Below are 12,500 nucleotides of genomic sequence, written 5' to 3' on the forward strand. Positions count from 1 at the left end.
ATTATTATTATTATTATTATTATTATTATTATTATTATTATTATTATTATTATTCTACCAATCAATCCGTGTCACTTACATTCATATACGCCTTTGAAACGTCGTCAGTGGACATGATTTCGAAATAAGGGAAGAAAACTATGGGGAGAAGGGAGGTAATCCCCACAGGCAGGCATTCTGATATCCAGTAGACAGCCATTATCAAGATGACGTAAGCACATCGCGCTTCCTGGAATGAGGGAATCAATATAATTCATCATCATCATCATCATCATCATCATCATCATCATCATCATCATCCTCATCATCATCATCGTTTTCTTAGTTGTCGCCATCATTATACCATCATAATACCGACAATATTGATTTATAATTGTCATCATAATTTATGGATATGATGCGTTAAGGCAATGTAATCACTGGTTCTGCCCGCCAGATCAATTGTACCAAAGCACAATGCAATGTGTAACCTTTTGATGATTATACTATTACAAAGAGCTGGGTGACGTCAATTCATTCATTCTACAGAATAAATGAAGTTTTCATCACTTACCGCTTTGTTATCTGATATCGTAACATTGGACTCATTACGACGTTAAAATTGCGTTTTTTTGCATAGGCCCTAAAACCGCCAAATAGATAGCAACCAAGGTGCGCATGCAGATAAGTAAATTTTTATAGCAACCAAATTTTCCAAGGCATGTCTTTATGTAGGGGAGTATATTTAGGACCGACGTGCACTTATTTTCAGGTCTGATAACCCAATTCCTTATGGGCTCATTGTTGTAATGGAAATCTAAAAAAGATGACGCAAAATATTGTCCATTACAACAATGTTAAACTAGGCCCATAATTTGGTTCGGATGTCAGACCTGCCTATATGAACACGTCAGCTAAAATTGATTATAGTTTCCTGTTCAGTGACATTAACTATTTACAATTCAATGTAATTCATTCTCGGGGCAATTTCAGTGTTGACCAGTGTTATCAGACCTCCAAATCGGTGTACGTTGATTCAATTGGGATCGGTTTATGGTTAAACGATTCACACGATGCGATTCATATCTTGGAATCCAGCGACAGCAATATTTTCAGGACAATGTAGCATTCGTACACTCTTGTTTTTTGGAATTCCGGACGTGTTCCCAACCACTGCACAAGCTTGCGAATGCGCGTTGGGAACAAAGTTCGAATTCCAAAACGAAAGAGTGCAAGAAATCTTTTATTCTACCCCTCAATCGATTCCGATTTCGTCATCTCTACCAACTGAGCTATCGGGACCCTGTTGTTTGAGAGAATGCTACAATCTTACCGGGGTTTGAATAGCAGCTGGCAAAGGCGAAAACAAGATGGGCGTGAGAAGAAAGATGAGGTACGATCTCCACGCCCATAAATGTGTTCTGAAGCCCATTTTCGGGTACCCAAGACACACGGGATGTGCCAAAAGGCTGGTATCTGAAAAATAGAAATGTGTGTTTGTTTATGATTTTAAGGGTTTTATGGCACTTGCAACACATTAAGGTTATATCGGCGCCAGTAAAAAGGAAGAAAATGGGAAAGTAAAATTTTTCTAGAATTATAATTAAAGCACCCAAGAAAACGTAAGACAAAGGGGAATAGGTTCAAATAAGAAAGAGGTGTAGATTCCAAGAGCACGCAATCAAAGAACTTAGTTTGAGATCACTAACAGTTTCATCCAGACACAAGCACACGGTCCCCACTAAGAGGGATACACTCAAATGTTTTACAAATCATATATTATATAAAGAAAGATAATACACTGCCAACAGAGAGATGATTTACAAGGAAAAAAAAATCATCTCCCAAAATTAACAGCACATTTGACTGTTTCCCTCTCAGCCAGGGCACCTGACCAGGTCCAGGACAAAAACAAGTAATCTCATTCCAAGACAAAGACAGAAAGCAAGTTGGAAAATAGATATAGGGGGATAGAAGACACGGTAAGTGCCTCCCTGCCCACTATGGGAGGTGAGGAACCCCACCCAGGAAGGGGGATAGAAGACACAATAAGTACCTCCCTGCCCACTATGGGAGGTCAGGAACCTAACTCAGACACAGTAAATACCTCCCTGCCCACTATGGGAGGTCAAGAACCCCGCCCAGATAGGAATATGTGACTCATTGTGTCAATTTGGTGTTATTGAGTTGGATTCCACGTGTTCATAACATTTACAGGTCTGGTAACCGAGCACAATAACAAATGGCGTCAATTAAACACTGTCTGTTGCAATGGACAATAATTTGCGTTGGTTTGAGAGTATTTCCATTACAAAATACAGCCTATAATAACATGTACCTATTTTTGCATGTCTGGTAACCCAAGTTATTATGGGCATTCGTTTTCTTGTAATGGAAATACTCTCAAACCAACTCTAAATGTTGTCCATTACAACAATGTTAAATCAAGCCCATAATTGGATTCAATAGTGTGATGTCACGTCGCTCAGCAACGGCGGCCATCGCGGTACAATATTTCTAAAACTACAAAGAGGAGAGATTTTGTCGCTCATAAGGTTATATATGCACATTTCTTCTATTTATATTTCAAATTTCATTCGATTATGATAGGTACTGTTCCCGTATTCTCACAAAACATCAACCCAATTTGCATTTCAATGAATGAAAATGTGGAGACGGCCATTTTGCTCCACCATCGCGCGACACGAAAATGACGTGAGCGAGGCAAGGCTGCCAGATGGCCAGACTTTAACCTGACCAAATTCGACTTCAAAAGTGGCTAAATAGAAAATCATATGGCTTTCAATATTAAGACTGGCCCACTAAAATGAACTAAATTAAAAAAAAAAAAAACAGAAAATTGAATAGACTAGGATAAATGTCACTGAGACAAACATAGATGAGTAAAATGTAATAAAAGAAACAAAATTATACATTTGGCCACACACGTGGCCATCAGTCAACCTTGTTCGCGACGGCGGATGACACAAATCCTCGCGCGCTTTTTTAAAATTAAGTTATTGTTTCATTGTCATGTCATAGGGATAGTAGATTAACACACACACACACACACATACACACACACACACACACACTCTCTCTCTCTCTCTCTCTCTCTCTCTCTCTCTCTCTCTTTCTCTCTCTCTCTCTCTCTCTCTCTCTCTCTCTCTCTCAAATAAATACTAGAACTAACATAAGCCATGGTCTCACGGGACTGATTGATAATAATTCAGCAGGCATTTTTCGTGTCATTTGTATGGGTTGTAGACACAAGATTACACTTCGGAAAAGTTCCAAATGATCAATATTATGTATATTTTAAAACAAATTTATAGTTGACCCTAGCCATACAGCTCTAAAACTATACAAGTTAGAACTCTTCTGATGTCGTCATCATATTTTCTGATCATTTTGCCATAAAATTGCCAAGTTTTAATATCTAATTCCACGTATTAAGCGAGATACAGCCACAAACCAGAATAAAACGCAGAAAAAGCGTACCATATTTTCCGTATTTTTTTTCTCTTTGTGAGTTATCCAAATAAATTACATCTTTGAAACTGCATAACTTTGTTATATATTAATGGATTTTCAAAATTCAAAAAGATTTTTACTCAGTGGAGATAGGGCTTTGATTTAAGAGTAGTATTTCCTACAAAAATAGAAAACAAAAATTTTCATAGTCATTGCTAGATGTTAGAAAATCAAATAAGTCTAGTCGGCCTATACACATTGGGTTATCAGACCTGCAGATAAGTCAACGTCGGTGCGGTGGGAATGAACTAGATTAAGAAAAGGGAGTTTGAAAGCGCGCAGACTTTTTGGTAAAATACTCACAACACCCGCCAGCGGATATAACGTACCAACACACAAAACTATGTGTAACCTTCAACGGTTTAGTCTAATGCACTTTAGTGAGAACAAATTAAAATGTCTGTATAGATAGTATGTTGATGACGTCACTCATGCCTTTGTTATTGTTTTTGCCATCCGCGTTTGTGAGTTGTTCTCACTAAACTGTATTAACCAACTAAAAAGTTCATGGTTACACAGATTATTGTGTGGTCCGTTATACTTCCGGATGGCAATGTTGTGAACTCCTTGGCCAAGCGCATTCTATCTATAAAAATGATAAAGACCTGAGTGACATTAATTGCGTTTCCACCTATCGATTACTCCAATCTATCCTACACCCCCCCCCCCCTCTTGGAAAAAAAAACTCTCAAACCTGGGACTTCGCGAAGTCCCAAGTTTGAGAGTTTTTGCCAAGACGAGGGTCATTTAAATCGATCGATATTTGAAGGATGAGTTTTCTGGCCAAATTTTTAAACATGGGTTTTTTCCCCCGAGTACTGTAGCATGGCTGTAACATTATGCTATTGTTTTACACCAATTACAAAATGAGACAACCGATCCTTGCACAAATAACGCCATTTTTTCATTACAATAGAGAACAAAAGTGTGTTGTAAAAAAAAATCTGGTTCCAATCTCATTGGTAGCGTAAATCCACTCTTTGGGAGGACTGGATGGATACATACCTTATATAATTGATGTTCTGGTTTCTAAGTGATGGTATCTGCTTTTCTACTCTGGTCGTCAATAAAGATCATCCATGCACGCCCTTTTACAATTCCGTGATCCTACGAATCTGCCTGTACTAAAATAGTTATTGCCACCTTATGATTCAATATGTAATCTATACATCATTAATCTCCCGAAGGACTGGTTACATACACACTTCCGATGATTTTGGAATCAGAAAAGCAGAATGTGTGACGATACCACTTTTCTTCCCTATTCACTGATTGACTGTTACAATTCCTATGAGAGCGATCATAATATAATCTCTTGGTATTTTTTTTTTTTTTTGATTCCGACATAAACCGTAATTTATTTTGGCTTTGTCCGACATGATTCTCGAAAGTTTATTTCATTTAATATAACAAGTCATTCTATGGTTGTGAAGAACAAGAGTGTTTAGAAGCACCTTGTAGAGACACGCGTCACCTGAAGACAAAAAATAAGAGAAACCGTTCTCTCTGTCACATGACTCGTGCTGCAAGACTTGAGACGAACTGGAGAGACGCTTTCGGCTTGTCATTCAAAATGGTGGTGGTCACGTGGAGCTTTAAATTGAACGATTGCGAAAACACAAAATCACAAGTAAGATATCAGAAGAAAAAAAAGTTAGATAACTTTAACATGTTGAAAACCAAATTGATGTCGCTGCAGCTGTTCTTGAGTTATTTAAACAATAAATGTGTCTATGATTAAAAACCAACACACTGTAGATTACGATTTATTTCAAAATTACACTTTCCTACTCATGACATCACAACTCATCTACCAATGGGAGCACAGTTTTAAACTCGTATCAATCATAACTTAAATAAATTCTGCACCTATGGCAAAAAAAAAAAAAAAAAAAACAACAAAAAAACCGTTTGATGAAATCTTACATAGCTTTGAAGTTTTTCAAATCTGAAATGTGTAATAATAATAATAATAATAATAATAATAATAATAATAATAATAATAATAATAATAATATAATAATAATAATAATAATAATAATAATAATAAATAATAATAATATAATAATAATAATAATAATAATAATGATAAATAATAATAATAATAATAATAATAATAATAATAATAATAATAATAATAATAATAATAATAATAATAATAATAATAATAACAATAATAATAATAATACAACGCTGTATTATGACCCATCACTTAAAAATCAAATTTAAAGTCACAAGTATGAAGACTGGATTATGATCTTATTATTTTTTGGAAGACAATAATACAGCTGTTTCAAATCGACACAAACTGAAATCTGTCATTTATGATTATTTTTATGTTATAACCAAGGAATTTACCCAATGGAAACCGTACGGTGCTCTTATTGGCCAACCAACCAGCGGCCTCGATGAGAAAATTATCCGCCATTGAGACAAGGGCTGGGAATCGCGTTACTATAGTAAACAAGCGCTGATCGGCCGTTCATGAAATCTAAGAAAATAACTTTCTGCTCGCTCGTTTAACTCAGAATTATTCAAAACGATGTCTCTAAAATGATATAAATGTGACTTCTTAAGGTTTTCTTCACGGTCAAAACCACACAACATTCTATTAATGATTACGTCCTAGGCAATAAGGTCAGACGATGATGTGGTGGTGGTGATGATTGTAGTTGTAGTAGTAGTGGTAGTGATGATTATGTGGTGGTGGTTGTAGTTGTAGTAGTAGTGGTAATGGTAATGATATGGTGGTGGTGGTGGTGTTGTAGTAGTAGTGTGTGCGGTATGGCTGATCAAGGTCTGGTTGACCTCGCCTCGGTCAGTGTTGAGCCTGGACAAAGGTCTATTATCACAGACTCTTACCGTCCAGTGTAATGAGTACCGGCCGTAACAAGTTGATCCTTGGCCGTAACAAAGTTTCTGCCGTATAAACAGGCGTCATGTCCCGTCCTACATGTTAAATTTGACCAGGGACCCTTGTAAAGCGCTTTGAGCACATTTAGTAGATATTGCACTATATAAAGCTCAATTAAAAAAAAAAATATTTCAATGATGATGATATGGTGTGTAGGTGGTTGCAGTAGTTATGTGTGTAGTGAATGATAATGTGGTGGTGGTGGTTGTAGTTGTAGTAGTAGTGATAGTGAATGTGATGATGTGGTGGCTGGTTGTAGTTAGTAGTGGTTTTATCTGATGAAATGATGGTGATTGGTGTGTATGTACGCTATGTAGTAAGTAAGCTTGTAAGGTGCATAAGATATGTGGTGGTGGTGGTTGCAGTAGTAAGTGTAAGGTGATGTATGATGTGTTGTGTGGTGGTAGTAGTAGATGGTATGTGGATGGATATGTGATGGTGGTGGTGTGCAGTAGTGGTAGTGATGAATGTGTTGTGTGTTAGTAGTTGGTGGTGAGGTGGTTGTGTAGTAGTTGATGATGATATGTGGTGGTGGTGAGTAGTGGTAGTGATAATGATGTGGTACTGGTGGTTAGTAGTAGTATGTGTTTTAGTGTTATGATATTGTTGGTGGTGTAGTGTGTAGTAATGTGGGGATGTAGAGGTAGTGATGATGATGTGGTGGTGGTTGTTGCAGTTGTAGTGGTCGTGATGATGATGTGGTGCGGTGGTGGTTGTAATAGTGGTGGTAGTGATAGTGTAGTAGTAGTGGTAGTGGTGATGATGGAGTGGTGGTCGTTGTTGTGGTGATGATGATGATGTGGTGGTGTAGTGGTAGTGATAATGATGCAGTGGTGGTGGTTGCAGTAATTGCGGTAGTGATGAAGTGGTAATGGTGGTTGTAGTAGTAGTGACAGTGATGATGTGGTGGTTGAAAAAATTATAGGTTATTATAATACATGATTACACACATTCATTTTTTGACAGCTTATTGGCCATAGATATACGCAACAATTCGGAATCATTTTATTGTGGATTTTGATATTGTTTGTTGCTTTTCTTGTGTCGTTATGTTGACATAGAGACTGAATGAATGGTAATGCCTACATTCCCAGCCCAAGATATAATGGCGCTGAATGCTTTCATTGGTGGACACTTTTTTAGGCTTCGTACGTATTTTCATTCGTTTAATTCTATGGTTATAACCAGTATCTTGTTCCATTACGACCACTCGATGGATCTTAATCATCTGGGTTATCAGATGGGTTTTTTTGTTTGTTTGTTTTTTCACTTAAAATTGATAATTTATATTGTAAAGTGCCCAGAGCTTATGTTTTACACGAGAATGAGCGCTGTATAAATGTGTATTATTATTATTATTATTATTATTATTATTATTATTATTATTATTATTATTATATATATATTATGTAGTTATTAGTATAGTATATAGTAGTAGTAGTAGTAGTAGTAGTAGTAGTAGTAGTAGTAGTAAATATGTTACAGGTTTACACCAAAAAAATCCTCATTCGAGAAACGCAGTACTACTACTACTACTACTACTACTACTACTACTACTACTACTACTACTACTACTACTACTACTACTACTACTACTACTACTACTACTACTACTACTAAGTATGTCTGCTTTTTCCTTTGCGTCAGAGTACAATACATTATCATGCTCAAGGGCGCTATACCAACCGTATCGCAACTCCTACTTGTTAAAAAAATTTCCATAGTTTTTTATTTGAGTCTTCACTGACAAGTTCCTTAACATGATTATGATAGGCTCATCTACTCTCTCTTTGAGTTTCTTGATTCAGTTGGGTGTAATTGTAGCAGTCTTTCTTACTGTTGGACTTTCTCGCTCTGCTCCATGCCTTTTGTTTCCGTCTGGATAACCGTTTGACAGTAGTGTTTATCCATTGTTTGTGAAATTCCCTTGAACTTTCCTTCGTTGGTACATGTTTGGTCATTATTTGGTTTAGATGGTCATTGATAGCAATCCAAACGTCCTCAGTTCTTTCTAGATGTTGATCAATTATGTTTTCACTAAAAATATTTGCCTTTTACCAAATAGTAATTGGGTGAGATTTTTTGTGATTTTGTTTGCTTTGATAGTGCTTTCCGTGATGAGGATGTCATGGTCACTCATGGCTGGAATGGTTGTACACTCGACAATTAAATTTGGTCGATTTGTGGTAAATAAGTTGAGGGTATTTTTTTTACCCCTTATTGCATTTTTGTTTATTTGACTAAGGCCAAAATCTAGCAATTTTTAAATAAATGATTGGTTTATAGATGCAGGGTATTGGTAACTGGTTGTTTTTTGTTGTTTCCAACTGATATCAGGTAGATTCAAATCTCCGCTTAACCAGAGTACATTTTCGGGTCTAGGTTATCAATACAGCGTGTAATCTCAGTCATTTGTTCTACAGTTGATTTTTATTTTTTACATAGCTCCCACAGTGAGTAGGCCTTGTTTTATTTTGATATTTACGATCACCGATTCTGATTTTGTTTGAATGTCAAGCTTTACTACTGAAAGGTTCGTTGTTGTTGCAACCAGCTCCCCACCATACCTATCTTCTCGGTCTTTCCTGAACACATTGAAATCTGTTTCTGGTGGAAATATTTCTTTGTCCTTTATTTCGGAATGTAGCCATGCTTCACTATCTAGGATTATGTTTGGTTTTATGTCTGATATCAATTTCCAAAATTCAGGTAGTTATGGAGTTATACTTTGAAAGTTTATGGTCATAGTTCTAAACATGTTTCTACGTTCACCATTTCGATCACTGTTACTTTGCCTGTTTGCTATACTTCGAGAGTTATTATTTGAGTTGGTTCTGTTATTGTTTATCTTTATTCCATTTGACCTCATTTGGTCCTTCGTCCCCTCTTCGATGTTATTGGCTTATTTTTTAGATGTGACGTACTTTTTTTGTTTGTTTGTTGCTTTAGGTCTCTTCCAACACAATTGAGGTTATATGAGAGACCGCTGAAACAAAAAAACAAGCAATCTAACAAAAATAGTACAAATGTAAATCAAAATCATAACCTAAAGATATCATAAGCTAAATTATAAATAACCAAGACAAAACAGGCAGCAGATTTACAGAAAAAAAATATCCCCTGTCAAAATACAATCACAAACCAAAGAAGCGGGATAGGCTAGTAAAGAGAAGAAGAAACGACATCACTATCGGATGTACACCCATGCGAACATCATAGGTATATGATTCAAGGGTGATGCTCCCATCCAACCACCCGCTGATGTCACGTACGTTCTCATTTTGTTTACTTAAGTCCTGTATACCATCAACATGATCAGCTGTCGCAATTGTGTTTGTTGATATGTCGTTTACTATTGGTATATTGTTGTGAATGCCGTTGACTGGTGTGTTGATCATAGACCTTGGACACCGTCGTGTGTTGTGTACTTTGTGTGCTCGATTACAATGAAAAGGTGGAGGTCTGTGACCTATTTGAAAATTAATTTTTCTTCTTTTCCGCACATCACCACGACTTGGTCGTCGCCGCTGGCTATTGTTACCGTGATACCAAGACGATTCTGTGTCATTCCAAATGTTGTCGTAATACGGATAAAAATAGATATGGCACATCGTGACTAAAAATGTTAACGTAAATGTAAACAATAAATGTCTAATAAAATACTTCAAACACTGGGATCTACACCACTAAAATGTTAATTTACCTAAAATTCCTCTTCCTCTTATGAATTTCCAAGAAATTTATATCACAATGTAGAATAACACTTTATTAAAACGACTGTTAAAAAATCATCCCAGACTTTTGTGTTAGAAATCAATAAAAATCACACAATTAGGGAGAGAAACAACAACACGTCTGCCGGTTAGGCGAACTACACACTACTTTCCGTATTATGCAGATTGCAATATGATACGAGATGTGTAGGTATTTCAAAATATTCTCCATTACAATAATGCTATAAAAAAGCCCCTTATTTCGATTGGTTATCAGACCTACAAATGTGACATATCGCCTCAAAACGGTATTATGTCGTGGTGAATCAAATTATGCAAAAGTGACCTTAGAATTAGTACGAACAAAAAAATGATGATTTATTTTTTGTTACTATTGATGCTATGCGTTTGACTAAAAAAAACTGACAACACCCGCCAGTCTTATATAACGTATCAACACATTAAACTATGTGTAACCTTAAATGTTTATAGTCTGATTGATATAAATTACTGAGAACTTCTCACTAACGCGCTGTCTAAAAATAATAACAAAGAGCTGAGTGATGTCAACTTCGTTCCTTATATAAGAAATCATACTTCATGTTTCCTTCATTGAATCATAAAAACTTTCCCAATACCTCAAATTTTTGACAATATATTCAACTTTAACACCTTGATCAACCCGAATTAATACATTTTTTGAAACTCAAGAGGCAGAGCTCGAAGGGCTGAAATTCTACATACAGGCGCCACTTCAGTGACTTATAGTAAATATACTCCGTTGCTCACCTGGAGTTGAAGTGATATTCATCCATGGAAAAAAAAAACAAATTAATCCATATTAGACCAGAAAAAAACGGCATGTTTTCAATAATTTTAACGATTTACATTTGCAATCGAGATACACCCGTGTGGCCATCTTTGAAAGTGTTGCCGTATCTCAAGACATTTCTAAATTTTATCTGTACCACGCAAAAGCAGCCAAATTAACAATTAAAATTAGATAACTGCAATATTATTAGTATCAAGCTTCCTTTATGGCCACTAGAAAGCAGCAGAACAATTTCGGGGATTTTTTGGTTAGTTTTCCCCATGTCCTTCGTGAACTCTTACACTGACCAACAAATGACGTCAAAAGACGGGTCTTTGGCCGCAAAAGAAAAATCGTGAGTTATATTCAAGAGTTCAACCATTGGGATCACTTGTTTACTTGAGTACTACTAAAGACAACTCACTAGGCAACAATATGTAATCCTTACCCCCACATACCCTTAACTCTCTTCCCCCCCCCCCCCCCCCCCCCCCCCCCACTTCCAACCCTGATTCTAATACGCTTCAACAGTCGTAACTTCACTTCCCTCGTAATGACGCATGGTAACTTAGTAACTGGCTCTAAACTATAGGAACAATGGCGGACGCCCTTAAGAAATATTTCTCCGACCAGCATAAAAGCGTATCCAGAGGAAAAAGAACATTATAAATCTGATCATGTTTTGATTTTTAGACATTCTGATCACAAGACATATGAGAACTTTGGATTCAAAGTGATACATAAGTGTCATATTCAATATTCGTAGTATAATTAACTCTACTTACATTCATTTGCCATGTCCGACTTGTACATTTGAGAGTTTCAAATAATTGTTATACAAAAGACAATACTATCCAATGCCATGTTACATTATTCGTCAAAATCAAATATAATGCTGGTAGCATCTTTGCCAATGGCATCCTTGAAATTATTAATTGAATTCGAATTTTTTGTCTCAAACTTTAGAATCCAAATTGTCACAGTCCTTTAAATAAGATTATTTTTCCTTATATTAAAAAAAAAAATTCTTTCTTTTGTATATACAAATATAACAAGTTTTACGTCATTTTCTTCTTATTCTGGTACCACCATATAAGTAAGCATGCCACGCCACTGTACATCTGTCATCATACATGCGTATTTTCCACTGATAATAGTTTATTTTTGAAGTGCAAATCTATCCCCTCTCATGCTCCATTATAAAGTACTACGAGTACATACTATAAAATAACCACATCAATTTCAATAACGCTCTTAAATAAGTTAATTATAGTTCACGCTATATGAATCAACTATAGAGAGGTCTAATTAAAATGGTGTATTGTAACTTGTAAAAATGTAGGTTGTTAACCCTTTGTGATAATTACCTCAATAACGAAAATAAATTTGAGCTTTTATATAGCGCAATATCCACAAAACGTGCTCAAAGGGCTTTTCAAGTGGTCCCTGGCTAACAGCAACATTTAGCATGTAGGACGGGACATGGCGCCTGTTAGCGGACAGAGACAACGCTGTTAACGGCCAGGTACTCATTTTACACCTGAGTACT

At 36.1% G+C, this 12,500-nt stretch overlaps 1 protein-coding gene across 1 annotated transcript in view; it reads right to left on the reverse strand.

Moving 5' to 3' along the window:
* The window catches only part of LOC144959260 (solute carrier family 13 member 2-like), a 32,823-nt gene extending 20,692 nt beyond the window's left edge, over positions 1 to 12,131 (reverse strand). Inside the window, exons 1-3 of the mRNA XM_078891804.1 lie at positions 11,737 to 12,131; positions 1,313 to 1,455; positions 80 to 229 (exon numbers count right to left, since the gene is read on the reverse strand). Coding sequence (XP_078747930.1) covers positions 80 to 229; positions 1,313 to 1,455; positions 11,737 to 11,764 — 321 coding nt within the window. The 5' untranslated portion in view covers positions 11,765 to 12,131. The remainder of the gene's footprint in view (positions 1 to 79; positions 230 to 1,312; positions 1,456 to 11,736) is intronic.
* Between the last annotated feature and the right edge of the window lie 369 nt (positions 12,132 to 12,500).

This window comes from Berghia stephanieae, chromosome 13, assembly GCF_034508935.2.
Source record: "Berghia stephanieae isolate SIO BIC M18660-M18661 chromosome 13, UCSD_Bste_1.3, whole genome shotgun sequence".
NCBI classification, from domain to species: Eukaryota; Metazoa; Mollusca; class Gastropoda; order Nudibranchia; family Aeolidiidae; genus Berghia; species Berghia stephanieae.